Source organism: Astyanax mexicanus, chromosome 14 (genome assembly GCF_023375975.1).
Source record: "Astyanax mexicanus isolate ESR-SI-001 chromosome 14, AstMex3_surface, whole genome shotgun sequence".
NCBI classification, from domain to species: domain Eukaryota; kingdom Metazoa; phylum Chordata; class Actinopteri; order Characiformes; family Acestrorhamphidae; genus Astyanax; species Astyanax mexicanus.
In genome coordinates, this window is record NC_064421.1 from 13,426,599 (window position 1) to 13,448,727 (window position 22,129).

Below are 22,129 nucleotides of genomic sequence, written 5' to 3' on the forward strand. Positions count from 1 at the left end.
CTATTAATGCGAGCATAAATCTGAAAAACAACCTGTTTATACATTCGTAATTCAAGCAAATGCATTAAATCTCCATGAATAATACAGACAGGGACGATGTGTGTGGTTACAAAACACACGTCAAAGACTCATTTTAGGCTCTTATGATCAGCAGAATTTCAAAACATCAGTAATTCAAGTCAGAATTCAACCGCAGTAAAACTACAGATCATTACTGCCTCACACAATTTTTGTTTTGTTAAAATTTAACAGGAAAATGAAAAAACCCTTCAATGCAAGTCAGTACACAAATATTTAATTCCAAAAAAAATTGCAGCATTTATGGTCTATTTATTAAGAATTTTTTAACTAAAATACAGATCACCTCTCTGTTTGCATGGACAATTCCAGCCAGACACTGCCGTTCACGATCATAACCGACTCCACTGTCCACTGTAAGTGGTAATGCCTTTTTCTATGATGTATTCCTGGCATGCATGTGACACTGTGGATCAAGGTAAAAACCTGCACAACTTCAGACACCAAAAAATGGAATGTCCCATTTAATAGGCACCGACAATCAGGCCTCACTCTGATAATACACATCCCCTTGCCATGAGCACACTAATCATCTCTCAACCACACCAACAAGATATCAACTTACAACTTATACAAGTGTGCATCCAAAAGCTGCTCTTCCTAATGTAACACTTCATGGTCAGTTTACACAGTTTACACAGCTATTCCATGATTTTGGCATATTAATATAAATTGCCTTAAACAATAATCTGTACCTTTAAAATATATAAATATATATATATATATATATATATATATATATATATATATATATATATATATATATATATATATATATATATAATTTTTTTTTTTATTGTTGGGGCTCTGTAGAGGTCTAGACGGGTATAGCGACCCCCCAACACTGTGCTATGAAGCAGTGAACCTTGTTCTCTTATATGATGGGGATGAAGTGGGATGGTGATCATCCAAAAATGTGATCTTAATAATGCTCTTCTTACTAATTTGCAATAATCATCACACCAATGACTTTAAATGAAAGATTTTAGAGGAAGTTACTAAAACATAAGTAAAATAACTTAGAATATAATTATATTAGAATATAATTTTCAATACTCATTTTTGGAGAAACAATGGATCAGCAGTTTTTCAATACTATCAAAAGTATTGAGTATTTTCAATACTTTTGTTCATATAGTGTAAAGAGTTTGTAAGGAAAGTTATATTAATGAAACATGAAAAACAGAAGCAAGTGTACAGACTGATATGTACTCCCACCATTGGACACATTTGGCACAGCACCAAATCTTTTTGAAAACTGATCTTTTGTGTCTGAAATGTGTTCGTTAACCACACTGTGTGGAAGCCCCCCGTCCTCCAGCATTGTTCCCCTCTCCTCAGGCCCTCTGAGCTGGCTTTGGGATAAACCAGGTGGATAATAGTGGCATTAATGTAATCCCTGTAAAACCTCCCTCTCTTTCTCTCTCTACTTCACTCTCTCTGGATTACTCTCTCTCCTGGGGAGTGCTTTAAATGGTTAATGGTCAGGTTCAAAGCGAGGTGTAAACCACACATACACAAAGGGGCAGAGCAGCGGGAGGAAGCGTGGGACGGGGAGGACACCCACATGTGTGGCTTAGCCATATCCCACCACCACTATTACCATACATACCCTGTATTTTTATTTGGATGATACATCTACAATTAATAAATGTGATAAACACTATTATTGCCTACAAGGTGATGACAGAACAGGCTCCTTCCTACCTGCATTCACTCTTGAAGGCATACGCTTCCTCCGGGCCGCTGCTCTCCTCCAATGAACGTCGCCTCGCTTTACCAAACAAACATTCACACAAAGCAATCCAGACTGTTCTCATACAGAGTTCCCCAATGATGGGACAAACTACCTTCCACTACCAGATCAGGAGAATCTCTCACTATCTTTAAGAAACTCCTGAAGACAGAGCTCTTCAAAGAGCACTTACTCTCCTAACACCTCTAACTAACTACCTTCTACTACCAGATCAGGAGAATCTCTCACTATCTTTAAGAAACTCCTGAAGACAGAGCTCTTCAAAGAGCACCTACTCTCCTAACACCTCTATCTAACTACCTTCCACTACCAGATCAGGAGAATCTCTCACTATCTTTAATAAACTCCTGAAGACAGAGCTCTTCAAAGAGCACCTATTCTCCTAACACCTCTAACTAACTACCTTCCACTATCAGATCAGGAGAATCTCTCGCTATCTTTAATAAACTCCTGAAGACAGAGCTCTTCAAAGAGCACTTACTCTCCTAACACCTCTAACACACTAACTACTTCTGACCTCATTTCCTTCTTCCCCTCCTTCACTTCTCTATCCCATTATTTCCCTTCGACCTCCTTTAAGCCCTATCTAAAAATGTGTTATCTTTAACTTCTATTACTTTTGTACTTCACTATTGTAAGTTGCTTTGGACAAAAGCGTCTGCCAAATGTAATGTAATGTAATTTTAATAACATTTTATACCAATGATATACACAAATCATGCATAGCATCTATGTTTCTAGACCCATTACCCATTTTCAGCTACACTGATCATACAGGAGCATTGTGGTTCTATAATTACAGACTGTATTTCTGTATCTGTTTCTTTGCATTTTGTATTGTATCATTCTTTCACCCTGTTACTCAAAGGTGAGGAGCTGAAAGGTTTTTGGTAATTCTCAGCACTGCAGTGACACCGATGGACACTGATGGTGATGATGTGTTAGTGGTGTGATGCGCTGGAATTAATGTATAAGAAACAGCAGTGCTGCTGGAGTTTTTAAACACCTCAAGGTCACTGCTAGGCTAAATAAAATAAAACCGCAGTTTTCACAGAGTCAACATACATTCACATTAATATGACTCTTTGCTAAAGAAAAAATATAATGGGCAATATCAAGGTAAAAAAAATAACCCTAGGTAAAAATAAAGCTTGTGTCTATATATTGCATATAAACAATAATTTGATAGGGTAATTATCATGACTGGCCAAAAACTGCAAGAAATCTACTTGTCTCTTATTTCCAGGCTCTTGTTTCAAGGTCTGAAAAAAGAGGAATGATTATGAGGAAAAGTAAACAGTGAAAAATGAATCCAGCCACAGAGCTCCTTTTTGTACTTGGCACTGTTTCACTGTTTAATAGTGAAGGAAGGGAAATGTTCACTCCTCTGAATTTCAGTTTCAGTCTTTCCATGTTTCCCCTTAGTGCAGCTTAAACACCAGGAAGAGTGTCTCATAACAACAGAGACAAACTGAGCTGAATTACATAAAACAAATCACACCTAGTACATAACCCATGACAAGAGAGAGACAGAGAGAGAGAGAGAGAGAGAGAGAGAGAGAGAGAGAAATACAGAGAGACCAGGAGAGTGAGAGCAATATAAGACTTTAATAATATTATTTAATAAGAATCATTTGTTTGCTTGTTAAATGATTAATATTGTCATCATTTTTATTTTTATTATTACCTGGATTATTATTATTCCTGTTACTGTTTCCATCTACTGAGAACCTAGAATCTAAGCAATGTTTAAGAAAACATTTTATATAGTTTTGTTTCCTCTGGAATATCATATTAAAATGACAAGAGTTACAGAAGTGTGTTGTGATTTTATGAAAAAAATCAGGATGGAATGAAATACATGAATGACCTTTTTAATAGTCTGTAGATTCCGATTTAAGATCACTGGCCGTTAAAGAGAACAAAAACATATTTAATATTTATTATTAAAAAAGAAAAATATTTTCTGTAATTTACACCAAATTACTTTTGTTATGCTGATTTATTGTTGCCAAATATGGTAATTTACAGGCAGCAGGGATGCCAAAAAATGTCTGTAAAATGCGCTAATGTTCTGGCAACCCTGCTAACAATATATAACAACACAGTCACAAATTTGAATTAACTGAACTGAAAGCTAGAGCAAGAGAAAGAGATAACCTGGAAAACGTGCAACTACATTGTAACTAACTATTGTTTTTGTGCCCACAATGTTGTCAAAATGGAATTTTAAAAAAAGTAGTGACATAAAGGGCTTGTGACAAAACTGTAGAGAGAACAAACAAGAGAAAAATATATAAAGAGAAAGAGAGAGAGAGAGGGGGAGAGAGTCATACAGCACTTACAGAGTCTGAAGCCTTGGCTTTTGGGTGCTGGGCCTTGGTTCTCACTGTATACGGTGGTTTTGTCTCCACGCTCACAGCTGTTGTAGCAGCGCCCCCCGCTACAGGTCCTCCGACACACCATGGGCGTGAAGATGATCTTGATGCGGTCCACGCCGGCCGTCAGATTGGCTCCTGGAAACGGCAGACCAGAGAGGCAGTGAGAGAGGAAGAGCTGGACGAACAGAAGAGTGAAATACAGCTGCTGCATCTTCACCACTAGCACACTCCCTTCCTCCGAGCACGGCGAGAACCGAGGTTTATAACAGTGGAAGTGTGTATGCCCGTAAATGTGTGTGTGTGTGTGTAGTCCAGTGCCTGGATAGTGGCACGCTGCAGCTGGTGGAAGGATGTGTCACTGCGAAAACTCTCCAGAGGAGGAGAGAGGCCAGTTAAAAGCTTGGGCCCAGCTCCAGCTGACTTTATCATGAGGATAAGGCGTTTGTGTGTCTGTGAGCGTGTGTGGGTGTGTGTGTGTTCCTTTTGTGAGTGTGCGCGTTATGTGTATCTGTTTGCGGTTGGAAGGGAAGCTGTGTGTAATGGTGGGAACAGGTTCAACTCCTGTTGCCTTGTAATTGAGGGGAAAGAACCAAAACAGAGGCCTTATGTTTGTGAGGATCAAACAGGCCAAAAATCATCACTATAAATGGACTTTTGGTGTGCTCTCAGATATAGTACACAGAGTTCTTGTCGTCTTTATTTTCGTTTTTATGTTTGGTCAACGCAGATTTTATCAATTTGTTGTGCTCTGTTTTATAACTCTGTTATATTTAATTGTCATTTACAATTAAATAGTATAACTGTTCCAGTATCACACCTACAACCATGTGGTCAATATATATTCCAATGCAGAAAGCAAGGGTCAGAGCACAGCCTCTACCATGCTAGCAGAACCTCTGAAGTAAAGAGGGTAAGGGGCTTTGCTTACAGACCTAACAATGGCAGCATAGTGGACCTGGGCATCAAACCGACAATTATTTTATTTTATTTTTTTATCAAAATGTTCCAGCTTAGAAAAGTCACAGTTACAATCAGAACACAGGATAAGCCATACTTCAGCAAAGCTGACGGCCTAAGGACCATTAGGGTCACAGTACAGGGTCAGCCATGCTATGACACCCTATAAAACCCCTGAAGAAAAAGAAAGGTTAAAAAGCTTCCTCAAGGGCCTAAAAGTTGGACCTAGGCAGCGAAACTACAACGTCAGTAAATCCAAGCCAAAAAAAAAGTTATTGTTAGAGCACAGGTGTCCCTGAAGTAAAGATGGGAAGGGCCTTGCTTAAGAGCCTAACAATGGTAGCTAAGCGGACCTGAGTATCAAACCCACAACCTTGTGATCAACAAATCCCAACTTAGAAAGTCATGGTCAGAGCAGAGAGGCTAAGGACCATTAGGGTCAGAGCACAAGATCAGCCATGCTATAGAACTAGAACAGGAAGTTTAGTGCCTTGATCAAGGGCTTAACACTGACACTTAGTGGGCCTGGGTATCAAACCCACAGCCTTTGAACTAATATATCCCAACTTATAAAGTCAGAAAGTCAACATTGTGATCTATATATCCCAGCTGAGAAAGCCAGGGTCTGGGCGCAGGGTTTTAATTGGCCATGGCACCCTTGGAGCCTTTAAAGAGGTTAAAGGGCTTCTTTGAGTACCAAACAGTGACAACTTTGGGAACCTGGGCATCAAACCCACAACCTTGTGATCAAAATATCCCAGCTTAAAAGCCATGCTACAGAACCCCTAGAGCTAAAGTTAAAGTTAAAGATATATTATATCTTGACACATTCTGATCACAAACTAGGGTCTAAGCACAGAATCAGCCCATGCAAGTGTTTGTGGGCAGCAGCCATGGCTGCTGATAGTTGGGACAAGGTTTGAGAAAGATTCTGTTGAGAAGAACAACAAAAGGATCCTGAGTGAGTTATAAATAGATGTTTGCTCATGTCTCTACTTATGTTTATGTCCATATTTATGTGCCCATTTGTATTTCCCCTTGAGACATATCAGAGCTCCCACTATCAACTAGTGTATCCGCTGTACTTAAACACAATTTACGCCCATGGATACGACCCCTAGTGACAACAAGTGTGTGGGAATAGCTAGGGTTACAACCTGCTGGAGACACTGCGTTGCTCTGGGACTCACGCAGCTGGCCACCGGAGGACGAGAGATGCTGAGTGTGTGTATATCCATGGCTGCCATGTCTGTTTCCATTGCTGTGGCCGTTGGGCAGAGCATTGGAGGTGATGGGTCCAGTGGATGAAGGGTACCTCTTAACGGTCCTCGATGAGCCAGTCTGCTGCGGTGAAAGATCTGGAGAGCCTCGTCTGACCTGCGTTCTGAAAAGAGGAAAACACAAGAGCTGGAGGTCAGGATTGCAGTACAGACTATATCACTTTCTTTCTAAAATGTTTTTGCTGGTGCTATTTAAACTAGCATTCAAAGGGCAAGCTTTTTGAAAATCTGGCCATCCAGGCAACATTTTCCTTTAATTTGATTTCCTTTGAACCAGTTTGGTCAGGCTTGTCATGCTGGTTGAGCAGCTTGGTTGGTCATACTGGCCAACAACTTTGACAACTTCTCACACTGATTGACAAGCTTGGACTTACTGGTCAGCCACACTGGTCAGGCTGGTTGACCAGTTTGGTCATTCTGGTCAACCATCCTTATGATACTGATCATGTCAGTCAACCCTCATTGCAATGCGAGTCATACATGTCCACCACTTTGGTCACACTGTTAAAATAGCTTAGTCATACTGGCCAACCACTTTCCCAGCCAACAGAAAACATTATAAGAACGTTAAGCAATGTTTTAAAAGGTTCCAGGAAGGTTAGCCTGTAATGTAACAGAACACATAACGCTCACATAACGTTCCCAGCTAGATAAATACTAAAAATATGGAAAAGTTAAAAGGAACATTACCAAAAATTAAATATAAAAAACTAACACAAGTGACAAGTGACGTTACCAGAATGTTTGAAAAACATTTTTTTTAATGTTCAAAAACATCCCAAAAACTTAACAGACTGAATGTTTTACCAACCAAAAATGTTTAGTTGAGTTAGTCATGCTGGTTCACCAGCTACGCCATTCCGTTCATACAGGTCAACCAATTGGGTCAAACTGTAACTGGGACCTGTCAAACAGCTGTCAAACTTGTTCATGCTAATCACCCACCTTCCTCATACTCCTCCACTTGTCCAATAGCTTGGTCATGCTGGTCATACTGATCAAATGCTTTGGTTATACTGTTTGGCCATTTCGGCCGGAATGGTCATTTTGGTCATAGATCAATTTAGTTGTGCTGAATTAGTCATGCCATGTTTTTTTTTAATTAGAATTTAATGGTTTAGCTGGTTTAACAGCATGGTCATGATGGTTATCCATCTAGGACATGTTGTTCACACTGTTCTAAACCAAGATCAAAGCTAAGTCAATCAGCCTACCCAGCTTGACCAGCTTGAACTGAGTATCTCCAGCAAGGCAATTATACAGTCATAAAATTAGCCATCAACAAGTGCTTGGAAAAGATTTTCACACCAGTTAGCGCTAAAGCAGTAATTTTCCACACGTCTTAACAGAATGTCGCTGCAAAAACCCAATTTGCTCCATTTAATTGCTGAAAGATGATCAGTACGTACTTCAGCTCTCGCCAAGCTTTTCCGTTATAAATCACGAGAAGCGTGAACGTTCCCCCACCACATAGCTCAAAAGATACACCCCATCATCCCCTAATCCATTTTTATCCCTCCATGTTCACAGCAAATGAAACAGAGTAATGCAATGGCCTCAACGCACAATGTGAGTGAAAGTATGTGCGTGTGAGGGAAAGCAAGAGAGCGAGATTGTGAGAATGCATGGAAAGACACGCTTCATCTTAGGTCATACCATTAGCTAATGGATCCTATAGATCTGAGGCCATGATTTGGACATAATTTCAACTAATCAAATCAAGAGCCATCTCTCCACCTCACTAAGACCCATTTTTTGTGATTCACTAAACATCTGGAGCGTGTCAAAGGCGCACGGCTTCGGCTAATTAATCGAGGATTTCTGCTTAATATTTACACCATCCCATTACATAATAACAGTCAGTGTTAATTAGCAGAAAAATAAAGCATGAGATGACTGAGCTAGTTAGCACTTGCGTTTTGCTCTCTGTAATAACAGTTATATCAGCAATGGGAAAGATGCCAGCATCACTCTAGGGCTTCACAGTCTCATGCCGGGCCTTAGTAATCAGCTAATCATTAAAGGGCTGTAATTAATGATTTATGTTTAATAGCATGCTGGATACATCATGCTCTATGTACAACAGGTACGTGCTTAATTACAGTGGTATAACAAATTACAGGAGCCTTTCTGTTGTGGGCTCTGTGGCTAAACTTGGCTGTTTGTATTGAATCATGTTTGATGCTGCAAATTATAGGTGTTCAGACAGCATGACAAATCACAGGCCTTGCAAGACTGAAAGCACTGTGACTGTGCACCAAAGCAATGCACTACTAACTACTCCATCAGGGTAGTTCACAGGGTAGGCGCCCATAAATTTATGCAACGGACAATGAAGCGAATTTAGGAATAAAAGTGGAATTCAGATATAAACACGGAATACGCAGAATTAAAAAAGTACTGGAGCATTTTGCTGCTGTTATAACCTTCATAGATGAAGACCATATTAAAGTACAGACATTATACATATTTCATATCAAATAGCAAAGCAACATATCTAAGCTATTAATGTACAAATGTATTAGAGTAGTTACTATTAAGACATATTTGAGTAGCCTAGAATCTCCTGAAAAAAAAACTTGTTTTGTATTGTTTTTAAGTGAATCTATAATAAATGGTTTAATGTTGTAAGAGATATACAATATTTACAGGGAGCTTTCATAATCAATGTCATTGCACATTGCACTTTGCACTGTTAATTATTTAATGACCAGTAGCAACATCTACAGCACTGCACTGTTTACATACATATCTTACCTTGTATAGTACGTGTTTTTATAGCCTTATATTTTTCTTTATTCTTCTGTGTTTTAATTTATGTTTGAATATGTTTCTTATTGTATTGTGTTGTTGCTGCTGGATGCCTAAATAAAGTATCTATCTATCTATCTATATATCTATCTATCTGTCTATCTATCTATCTATCTATCTATCTATCTATCTATCTATCTAAGCTAGCTAGCTTTTAAGTCCATGCTTTTAAGTCCAGTTTAAGTTATTAATTCATTAATTTGCTTCTCATCTAAAATTCAATAGCATTGTACTATTAAAATGCTTTGAAGATGGATGTTATTAAATATGTTTAATTTAGATAAGTTAACCAAAAAGCATATAATTAACTAAATAATTTTTTTCACCTCACGATCTCTCGGATCACATATTTTAACAGTCCGCTGAGCGCATACAACCCCTGGCAAAAAGTATGGAATCACCAGTCTTGGATGAGCACTCCTTCAGACATTTCATTCTGTAAAACAAACTCTGATCAAAAACATGATACAATAATAAGGTCATTCCAAAGTGCAACTTGTTGGCTTTCAGGAACACTCAAAGAAATGAAGAAAAAACATTGTGGAAGTCAGTGAATGTTACTTTTATTGACCAACCACAGGGAAAAAAATATGGAATCACTCAAATCTGAGGAAAAAAGTATGGAATCACTCAAATTGAAGGTAGAAAATAAGGACACACCCAGTCAATTTCCTTTCCCTAAATGGACACCTGCCTCAGATTAGATCTGCTCGTTAGTCTGCAGTTAAAAACACCTGCAGTCATGACACCTTGGAGGGCTGCTGGACGAATTAGAGTGGCAAGAACCATGGCTCCAACAAGAGAAATGTCTCTTGAAACAAAAGAGAGGATTGTGAAACTTCTTGAAGAAGGTAACTCTTCACGCATGGTTGCTAAAGATGTGGGCTGTTCACAGTCAGCTGTATCCAAGATATGGACCAAATACAAACAGCATGGAATGGTTGTTAAAGCCAAGCGTACTGGTAGACCGAGAAAGACATCAAAGCGTCAAGACAAGCAACTTAAGGCCATTTGTCTTGAAAACCGAAAAAGTACAACTAAACAGATGAAGCATAAATGGGAAGAAGCTGGAGCCAATGTATGTGACCGAACCGTAAGAAATCGCCTAAAGGAAATGGGATTTCAATACAGGAAAGCTAAAAGAAAACCATCATTGACACCTAAACATAAAAGAACAAGACTGCAGTGGGCTAAGGAGAGGCAATCATGGACTGTGGATGACTGGATGAAAGTTATCTTCAGTGATGAGTCAAGAATCTGCATTGGACAAGGTGATGATGCTGGAACTTTTGTTTGGTGCCGTTCCAGTGAGATTTATGAAGAGGCCTGCCTGAAGAAAACAACCAAATTTCCACAGTCCTTGATGATATGGGGCTGCATGTCAGGCAAAGGCACTGGGGAGATGACTGTGGTTAATTCTTCTATCAATGCACAAGTTTACATTGACATTTTGGACAGTTTTCTCATCCCTTCAATTGAACAGATGTTTGGAGATAATGAAATAATTTTCCAAGATGACAATGCATCGTGCCATAGGGCAAAAACAGTGAAGGCATTCCTTGGAGAAAGACACATTCAGTCGATGTCATGGCCTGCAAATAGTCCAGATCTCAACCCAATTGAAAACCTGTGGTGGAAATTGAAAAAAATGGTCCACAAGAAGGCTCCGACCTGCAAAGCTGATCTGGCAACTGCTATCAAAGAGAGTTGGCACCAAATTGATGCAGAATACTCAGAATACTGTTTGTCACTCATCAAGTCCATGCCTCAGAGACTGAAAGCCGTTATAAAAGCCAAAGGTGGTGCAACTAAATACTAGTGATGTATTTTGAATCATCTTTTGTTTATCTGTTTTTCATGATTCCATACTTTTTTCCTCAGAATTGAGTGATTCCATATTTTTTTCCCTGTGGTTGGTCAATAAAAGTAACATTCACTGACTTCCACAATGTTTTTTCTTCATTTCTTTGAGTGTTCCTGAAAGCCAACAAGTTGCACTTTGGAATGACCTTATTATTGTATCATGTTTTTGATCAGAGTTTGTTTTACAGAATGAAATGTCTGAAGGAGTGCTCATCCAAGACTGGTGATTCCATACTTTTTGCCAGGGGTTGTAGCAACCAAATCAGGGACTAAGCCGAACCAGCAATCGAACCAGAGATTGAGTCAGAGCTGAGAGAATTCCAATTTGACTCTGACCAGAAGTGTTTCCTGGCCTTTTTTTTCAAAAACACTCTTCAATTCAAAAATAAAATCAAAACTCCAACACCAATCTGCCATTATATTGAATAAAGTTTAATAGCTCAGTCCTAAAAAAAAACATCAGAAAAATGTTTCTAATATTTATTTTGTCCAAACTCTTGATGAGAACATCCGGAAATTCACAGTCTAGAATTGCGATTCCTGCTAATTATTCAGGAACATTTTCATTCTGTCCGATCCAGTGGCTGGAAAAGCCTCAGAAGAAAAGTGTACTTACTGTCAATTTCACTGAATCAGATTAAAATGCCTTTGCTTTGAAACATTGCGCATTATCATGTTGGAAATAGCTATTACAAGATGGCAATGAGGGGGTTCACATGGTCAGCCAACCCCCCTCCTCAACAGGCTATAGAACTAATCAGCAATGATTGATCAGTATTTACAGACCCAACATTGACTGTTGTTCATGCTTAGCATTAGTGCTTCCAACTTCCAAATAACCAACTATTTGTGCACCTCAAATGAAAAGGACATGTATTAGAGCGGGTTGCATTTTTTCTAGGATTCTACTGGCCAGTTTTGTTGAATCTGTGCTCCTAAGTAACAATTGTATAGAAGGAGATATTTTACATTCATACAACATTTCCCTTTACTTGACAATGAAAAATCAAGTATAGAATGTAAGTAGCCTTTATAAAAGGTACTATGTATTTAAGCACGTAATCATGTAATTACATCAACAACAGAACAGCAAATTCCTAAGGGTTAAATGAGCTAAACCAGGCCTACATTTAAAAGATTACTGTCTTTTCTGTTAGATATAGCCTCAAAACATTGGCAGTGGTCCAAAAGGATTTCAGTTAAGCATTAAAAATGCAACCTGTGGGCATAAGGATCCTGAAGTTGATTGAGTGAATATAGAACATCACTGAAGCTTTTGATCCAACCCAGATTACACACAGGAGATACTGAGACCACAGCTGTGGGCTACAGGTGGAAACGGGATACGGCCTTCATTTCCTTGCGCTGCTTAAGCAGTAGGTACTGTTAAAAGGTCCAGGAAACTCTATTATTATCCATCTGTCTGGATGACAGGCTTCTGCAACGTTGTACAAAATTCCTCACACAATTTCTGTTATAGTCTAACCTTCTGAGGCGAGTCCTGACACATCCCTGTACTGCAGAGAGTCCAGGCTACATTCTTACTGCCGGTTTGAGGGCTGACAATGAAAAGCAAGACAGAAAAAACAACATTTGATAATGGTTTGTCATGCCATCCTTCAACAAGGCCACAAACCTTACACCTAGCAGACAGCTGCTGACCCAGTTCCCTGCGACTAGAAACACCAGCCACATTCTTTATAGGGAAGTGAATGGAGGAAAACAACGTGGTGTTATCAGTCTTGGTACTGGCAGACGTGTGGTAGCCTGAGCCAGTCCTGATGGCCTTTTTTCCACATGGCTTCGTGAGACACCTGGCTGATCTCGCTCTGCCCCTCCAGATGTCTCGCCTTGCAATCCCCATCCATTTCCTCCCAGTATGAGGTCACCACTGCCCTCGCTATATTTGGAGGAAGAGGCCTCATTTTCTTCATTTGATGTCATTATCCTGACTTCAAGGCTTGCTGCACTAAGATAGGAGGATTCCTCTCGGACGCTTCGGGTGAACTAGAGGCGATCGAGAAGTCTGTGGCCAAGATTAAATCCACGAAAGCCGGCCGGGGAACAGGACGAATGCTTTTAAGCTCTGTATAATGGCAGACGCAGCTAATCAAATCTGGATCTGAACGCATATGTATGCACATAGTCATGATGTGGAGGAGACTGGGGGAATAATTTGGTGATAAATGATTGAATAAGTGAAAGCTTTATTCAATTAGCCCCTCGCTCTCTCTGTGTATATCCAGTTTTCTGCCTCAAAAAGAGATAAATGATCAAATAAATAATAAACATTTGTTCCCTTGTTGACTCATACACTCGTTTTTGTGCATAACTCAAGAAAAGGGAATTGTACGACACAATTCTAACGCTTCTAAATGAGACCGAAAGCTCCAACAGGTCATTACTAAGAGTAATTACACGCACTCCAGACATTATTACTCCCTCAGAGCACTATAAGAGCATGATGAGAGCCGAGCGAACTCCAAGTCATGTTTTCTGGGATCCCAGTGCACAAATCCAATTACATAAGGGGGTAAGCATTGTGGTATGTAAGTGCTTGTGCGTGTGCGTTTGTGTGCATGTGTGTCTGGATATTTGCAGATATAGGGGAATTAAATTCAAGAATTTTAACCCTTTATAATATAATTTAGAAACAAAATTAGGATAAATTTACCAATAACAAAGTGGCAAAAAGCTTAACACCAATATTGCTATATTTACTGAGTGTCACACCTTAGCCCATGTCTGTCTTGTGTTTTTCCCTCATTTGGTTGCTTGTGCTCCTGCCCTCTGTTTTCCTGTCATGCGTTTCCAGCCATGTGGTATTGTTGTGTTTTTGTTCCTGTCTCCGCCCTAGCCCCACCCTAGCCATTAGCGTCGTCACCTTGTGTCCTGTTTGTAATCCCGCCCCCTCATTACTGGTCCTCACCCTCCTTGTGTATAAATAGCCCTTTGTATGGGTGTTTGCTTGTCGAGTCTTTTGTATCCAGGTCCTCTGTATGTATGTTTATGGGTTTTGTAGTTTGCATTTCTTGAATCTCTGTTTCTTCACTCCAGGTCTGTTTTGTTATCTTAGTAAATGTTCCAAGTTTGTTCATTTTGTATTCTTAGTGTTCTATTTATTCTTTGTTAAGAGTTATGTTTTTAAGTTTCACATTTCCTTAGTTTCCTTAGTCTTTGTTAAATATATATTCTAGTCTTGTTTTTGTGAGTTTTTTGCACTACCCATGATTTGTTTTCTGTTTTGTCTTTATTTATCTTGTTTATTAAATTTATACATTCATATCTGCACTTACGCCCATCCCTCCTCATTCGTGACACTGAGAAACCAATATTTCAAACAAACACAACTGAACAGTTTTATACACACAGAAATTGAACTGTACATGGAACTGAACAGGTTCATACAGGCAGGGTCAGGCAGGATGAGACAATCCAAAATGGTGGTCAACAACAGGTAGGGTCAAAACTAAAATACAAAAATTCTGATCCTGAGCAATGTAGTCCAGAGATGGTAGACTCAGGTGCAGGAGCAATAGAAGTGCCTCTGATGCCAGGTGTGACACATATGCTAAAAACAAGGTCCAGTGCAAAATTCTGGTTATCCAGACAGTTTTCATTAAATGTACACTTCCCCATACCAGTACTGTATCCACTAGAGATTTTTTAGGGTAATGCAAACTTGAATATCAATTTTGGAAACTGCGAAATGAAACGTTTTAAATAGTATAATTGTAAAAGGAAATAGTATTTATAGAAATAGTGACCTATTCAAGACCTTTGAGATATCTCAAGGATCTACAGATACCCTGGTGAGTGTGTGTTCTGAGAGTAAACTGTTCGTCACATTTGCTCACTAAATTGAACTGAAACGAAGCCCAAAAGCTGTTGATGTTCGATTGATTAAAGCATTCTCCTTGCTATGGATCTTTGGATCTTGCCCAGTCATGTTGTTGCTGATGGGCCTTGTGTGGTTAAAGCTGTGTACCACACCTCGAGCCCGACAGCTCTAAACAGTCCCAACAGAGCAACAGGCACGCACAAATTAAAGCGAATGTATACAGCGCTGATTAACAGATATATTTGATCATGAAGTGAGTTTAGCCAATGTAGCCAATTCAAAAAACAAATGAATTCTTAATAGCAATGTTACGCTAAACAGTGTTACATAAAAGAGCACCAGAGATACTCTATATATTTTTCCACATATATGCTGTTCACTTGAAACCACAGACACAGGAAATGGAGATATGTGATGATGCCCAATCCATTCTTACTCTTTCTACACACCCAACAAGGGAGAGAAAGAGAGAGAGAGAGAGAGAGACATAAAGAAGACAGGGTGAGCAAAAATAGAAAAAGGTAGCTAGCTAACGCTAAGTAAAAAAGGTTTTACAGTCAAAAAGAACATCTACAACCATTGTTTACTATGGTGGCACGCACACTACAGCCGTCACGCTCTAAAGATGAAGGCAGACATAAATGTGAGAATGATTCATTAAACAAATGAATCTACAAAGCAAAAGCAAAAAAAATCTACTAAACAAACACAAAATAAGAATTAAGAACTAACAAAAGTAACTAACAAAACAGACAGACTACAAGCAAACACACCAACCTTACTTACATCGTCTACTGACATGGAAACATGAACAAAACCAAAGGAACACTGAAACAAAGGTAGTATATATATATATATATATATATGTATATATATACATATATATATATATATATATATATATGTATATATATATACATATATATATATATATATATATATATATATATATATACATGTATATATATATATATATATATATATATATATACATATATATATATGTATATATATATATATATATATACATGTATATATATATATATATATATATATATATATATATATGACTCCCGTCTGTGGCGTTACATCTTTTGGTAAACAAATATATGTTAAGGCTAAATTACCTCAGTGAACTTTACTATACTATCCCTGTATAGCTCACATCTTTCTGCAAGAAAACAGACTGTTTGTGAAAAAAGTAGTAAACTGATACCAAACAGGATATGTAATGCTGAACATTTACTTTATGCCAGCTCCTTCCCACACTCCCTGCCAGGACTGTATACAGAAGTGCTCTCCTCAATGTAGAGGTGTGGTGGAGTGCAACTTAAAAATAAATATTAGTCATTGATCAATATGAATTATTCAGTTGGCAATCCTAGATTCAGAGTACATTCTTACTCATATACTGTATGCTATACCAACACCACAAATAAAGGAAGCAGCATGACAATTTATTTCACCATCTCAGAACGTATGATCCCATGAGTCAGTAACATAACACAAATAGTGCAATTGTCATATGATTATTATTTTAAAAAATTCTTCATATACTAATAAAAAAGTACTTTAAATACTATAGCATGGTGTGTTTTTGGTGTTAGATATAAGCACTGATACTTTAACATTATATATGTCATTATAGTTGTTATCATACTGTGGGTTGTTTAATTATATAAATCAGTTTTACTTTCCATTCTCAATATTTATTCAACTACATGTTAAGAGTTTTCTAGGAACATCTTTATGCACAATGTCAACAAATGAAAGGTGCTTCTGAATGTATTGTGACTTGTGTCCATTTTCCCACACTTTTCCAGCTCTCCAAACACCTGCAGGTGGATTACAATGACACCATTATAAGGATTTTTCTTTTCAGCAGGAAAGCAGCAAGGGAAACCTATAGTGGTGTGAGATCTGGATGCACTTGATAGGTTGCTGTGAGTGGTGAGCCTCCCTGTGTACCCAGCGGGTCTGCTTCTGCTTTACAGTGTTCAAATCTCACTGCAGAGAAACCAAAACTCAACCAAGCCACTGAGGATCTTAAACAAACCAGACGGTTTGTGCTTAAACACCTGATGAAGGCCTTGGGATTTAACCTGAAGGAGGAGAGGCGGTTCATGAGTGCAACAGTGCGTCTGGAAGTGACGGGTTAGTTTATCATCGCTGATGTATGACATGCTACTAAAGGAGTTTTACCAGGCCTGGGAAATAACTAATCATGTTAACTGCTGAGAAAAACATCCCTGCACATTTAAATAGAACATACTGCAGTTTTTTTTGGCAAAGAGCTCCCCCGCTTTCCCACAGAATCGGCCTAGCATTCCGGCACAGACATGCCGTCTTTTTTAGAGGAGAAAAGTAGAATGTTCTCTCTCCACTGCTGCCACTTAACTAACAGATTGGGTAGACTGAGGGCAATAAAGTACAATTTTATGAATATTGGATTCTGGATGGCATTCAACTGCAAAAAAAAGAGATTCCTTGAATATTTTCCTTTATAATAGGGTGAAAAACATACTAAAGGTCATGAGTCTGCCAAGCTAAACGGCTGGCATTCTGCAGCTGCAGTGGGTAAAGGGGAGTTTCCTTTATCACACTAAGGATGCAGGCTTTGTTAGTCTGCCAGTCTCTGGCTTTGGGTAGGGGGTAAAGAGCTGCTACAACGGTTTCATTTCCATCTCTATAGTTCCATCTTAATGTATTCTTATTTGCTTTTAGGTGCCTGCTTAAGTGGTAGTACCACAACCCTTACACAGAGAAAAGCAGACAGTCTTTCAGTAAACAATGCAAACAAATAATAAGTCAAAATGACCCCAGCTAACATTACTATGCTAACCCTGTACAGCTGGTGAAACAGCCAGGTTTTAAGAGATAGCAAACTTATACCAAACATTATAAATATTGCACGTGATTGATTTTATTTATTTAATGGCACTTGAGTGTAGCAATGAACTTACAAGCAAGCAGAATTCAATTGTATTATTATTATTTACCATTATTACAATCTCACAGTTTTTGACATGAATACAGTGTCCCACAATACAGCTGTGAAATGATGAAGTCTTAGAAGTATTATGTCTTAGAAAAAAACAAAAATGAAGTAAGGTAAATATGCTCAGACCTGTTTTATGTGGTCCAAATTACAGTTCTAAGTGGCCCTTTGGTCTAACTGCCTGCTTATCAAGAAGTTAAAATTCCAGAATATGGCAGCAGTGGGTTTGGCAAAGAGTAAGGAGCTGCTACAACATTTTCCTTTAAATCTCTGTAGTTAAAAACCACGGTACCACAGTCTTTACACAGAGAAAGGCAGCCAGCATTTTGGTAAACAATGCAAATAAAGGTGAAGGTGAAGTTCTCTTAAATAGCATTACCATTCTAGCCCTGTATAGTTCATATCTTCGAGCTGGAAACACATCCAGTTTATGAAGAGTTTATAAATTATGTACAATTCTGTGTCCAACTAAAAAAATGACATTTACTCAGAGCTAAAAATACTGTTTATAGTTTTCTTTTAAATATGGTGAAAACATAATAAGCATCAAAAATTTACCAAGCAAAACGTCTGGCATTCTGCAGCTGGAGTGGGTAAATGGAGTTTCAGTTGTCACAGTAAGGATGTAGGCTTTGTTAGTCTGCCAGTCTCTGGATTTGGGTAGGGGGTAAAGAGCTCCTACAACAGTTTCATTTCCATCTCTATAGTTCCATCTCAATGTATTCTTGTTTGCTTTTAGGTGCCTGCTGGAAACCACAGTACCACAGCCCTCTAGGCCACAATGGACTGCGCTGGTGGCCTCAGAGCCCAGAAATAAAACCACTAGCTGCTTAACACACTTGACCTAGTTTCTACATAACTATGACAATTCATAAAAGGAATGAACATAAATTGCAACTGTTTTTGTTCCTGAACGACAAGTCACACACTGTTTTATACAGATCGTAGCGCATCGTCTTCCTTATATGTTAACAGTTTAGAAGGGGCTCTACAAGAACTTCTCTGAGGTTCTCTGAGTGATACCATAGAAGAACTATTCTCATAAAAGAGCTGTACATATAAACAACCTTTGTATTGATGGATAACCTTTACATATACTTTTTTATAATCACTATAAGGTGTAAAATTAACAGGACCATCACAGTGCAAATATAAATTATTTGGGTGTTGGGTCATGCTCAGTACTTATTGACATGGTGAGGGCGCGTTAGCTGGAATCTTTAAACACCTCAGTGTCACAGACGGACTTCCACCAATCAGAAATCGCCAACATCCTATGGGTAGAATCTTGTGGGAGAAGACCAACACTTCTATCCATGACTTTACATCTACAAGGGGAGCAGCTAAGCATGAGTAATAGAGTGAACAGTGAGTGGACACAGTGTTCAAAAACTCAAGCAGCACTGCTGTGTCTAAACGCATACCAGCACAACACACACTACTAAAACAACATCACCATGTGGTGTTGGTGACCATTTTAGAACAGGGTAAAAGGAGAATAATGATTCTGTAATTGTATAACTACAAAGTTCTCCTATGTGTTCAGTAAAGTTGAGAAAACTGATAAGTGTAGAAACAAGGTAGTGTATATCTAACCTACAAAAAAGTAGTTATTCATTGTTCATTGTGCAAAGAACGTTTAGTGGCACCTTTATTTTAAACAAATCAGAATACTGCCCTCATTACATAATACACACTTGTACCTGAACAGGGTCCAAAGTAAACTTCACTAAGAAAAAGAAGTTATATTTCTGACTAATGAGTAGCACTATCAAACACATCAGTCGACAGGTTTCATTTTGTTTGGTTATGTGTCTTTGTTTCGCTCAGATCCATACCCACAATATGCCTTAGCTATGTAATGGTTCCTGAACATCAAGAGGTAGGCTCATAGAAAATCCCATAGCATGACAAAGCCCATTTTTCATCCAGAGTTGTTTGGAAGTTCCAAAACCCACATCTTATGTCCCAGCAATTGCCATCAGTCAGTTAATGCACAAATAGACTGATATGAGCACTGCATTTGGGGCTTGGAAACAGTCATTTGGCTATGCACTGGCTGTCTAAACAAAGCTGTCTGACATCAGGCAGGGCTCTCTGGCATCGCCGGCTTCATCTGGGACTCCAGAAATTGCCAGCAACAAAGGAACAGTGAGAGCGACCCATGCCCAGGCCTTAAATTTAGCAATGGTCTGGAAATAACCGGAGAACGGGGAGCCTGCCAGTGGCAAAAGCCCAGTCTGGAGCATTAGTACAATTCAGCTCACAGCTCTGAGCACTTTAAGACACTTCATCAAGACAGAGGGGAAAAAAAAGAACGAAAGAAAGAAAGGAGAAAAGTATTTAACTGTATTTACACAATATGCTTAATGTTCTTGTTCCCCTCCTAATGAACCACTGATTCATACAAATGGCATTCAGACCTCGGTATAATTAGCAGCAATCAAAAAGCTGGTTGGCAGATCGGCCGGTGAGTGGTGGCTGCTGGAGGTTTATGTGCAAATCAAAGCTTGCTCAACGTTCTCGTGAAGTAAAAAAAAAAAAAACACAAAAAACAAACTCAAAGCAGAGCATTCTTAATTTCCAGAGCTAAAAACTGAACATGTCTATTATTAAACACGTGTGGCTCAAACACAGCAGTGCTGCTGGAGTTTTTAAACCAGAATTATCCAGCTCAAAGCATTCTATGGACAGCTCTGTCGGAAAGTGTACTATAAGCAGTGTCATATGACTATGTCCTATGATGAAAAAATGGAGAATGACCAAAACAAACTGTGCAGCAACAGATGAGCTGCTATCGCATATTGTTCCAACAACATTCTGACATATGGCATAACTGTTACTGAGTTTTGTGGTTTGTAGCCACAACAAGCAGGACAGTGTGCTCTTTAAAATCTAAAGAACAGTTCCTCCAACTAAGTATCTTAAGTGCTCCTAAGTCTTAAGTCAAGTGCTGTGCTTGTTTTTTGGTATAAATGTAATCACACAAAACTGGAAAACATGTTGAGATTACATAACTATTTATAAGATGCATTTTTTCACCCAATTCTTTAGTGTTGTGTTTACAGAAATAGCTTCCCCACTTCATATTTTGCTTTTACTGCCTTAATCTGTTTTCTCAGGCCTTTGGGCACTATACTAAAGGTCACACAGGCAACATTAAACAAATGATGCTGCTTTTGCCTTCAAAGTGCAGAACATGTGTTTACATTGTAAGCTAGCTTTAATCCAAGCAGACACTTGAGTCTGTAACGTTGCTCATCCTTTCCTGTCCAGTCACACTGCTTGTGTGTGTAAACACAGTGCCGCCCTCTTTTATGTTGTAACAAATCAAAAAGCAGAAATAACTAGAAATGTGTATTTACTGAAGAAAACTAAACAGAAAGGTAAGCAGTGTAACCTGTGTTAGATAAAAGATAAAAAGAGAAAGTGAGTTTTAGCTGCTCTGTGGTTCTCAATTCTGATTGTAAAGCAGTGCTTCCTGCAGGTTTTATTGTTTATATACAGTCACTGGTTTATACTAATTACAGCACACACCTGATCCAACTAATCAACTAACTAATCAATTAACAAATACACAAATTAAAAGTAAGTCTGGGGAACCTTTAAAGGTACCATAAGTCGTTTTTGTTTAAATAATTCTTACCAAAACTAATATTACAAAATTTAAATGACAAACTTTTACATAGGCAGTTTCTGAGCGGTAAATTGTTGTTCTTTCATAAGCAGTCATACAGTATGTCAAAGAGTGATGTCATAAAAAAAATCACCATGCTTATAATAACCACTTAACGTGAGCTTTTGGTTTTATTGAAGTACTTTTTTTAAAAGTTGCATCACACGTTTCTAAATTTCCACATTTTGCTTTAGTAACAAATGGAATTCTATGACAGAACAACACATGGGCCTACATAATCAGAACTGGCCGACTTGTCCTGTCTTTAGTGAGTCCAGCACTCTTTAGACCCAGAGCTCTGTCATAATGATTTATGTGGAAAAACACAGTGTAACATTTCCAGTATCCCTGAACATGATAAGCATCAAATGATCATAAACGCTTGTGGCGTATTTCTTTTTTACCCTGCCACAGCTTTATTCTCTCTCACGTCCAGAGGAAACGACGGAGAAACGTGTCAAGCGGTGACTTACTGAACAAGATTAGCT

At 38.5% G+C, this 22,129-nt stretch overlaps 1 protein-coding gene across 2 annotated transcripts in view; it reads right to left on the reverse strand.

Moving 5' to 3' along the window:
* LOC103024277 (latent-transforming growth factor beta-binding protein 2) overlaps positions 1-22,129 on the reverse strand; it is a 164,604-nt gene that overhangs the window by 90,754 nt on the left and 51,721 nt on the right. The window contains exons 4-5 of one of the 2 annotated variants that reach the window (XM_049463974.1): positions 6,363-6,556; positions 4,180-4,350 (exon numbers count right to left, since the gene is read on the reverse strand). In XM_049463974.1, coding sequence (XP_049319931.1) covers positions 4,180-4,350; positions 6,363-6,556 — 365 coding nt within the window. Of the gene's footprint in view, positions 1-4,179; positions 4,351-6,329; positions 6,557-22,129 lie in introns of both variants that reach the window. The other variant, XM_049463973.1, reaches the window with a different exon arrangement.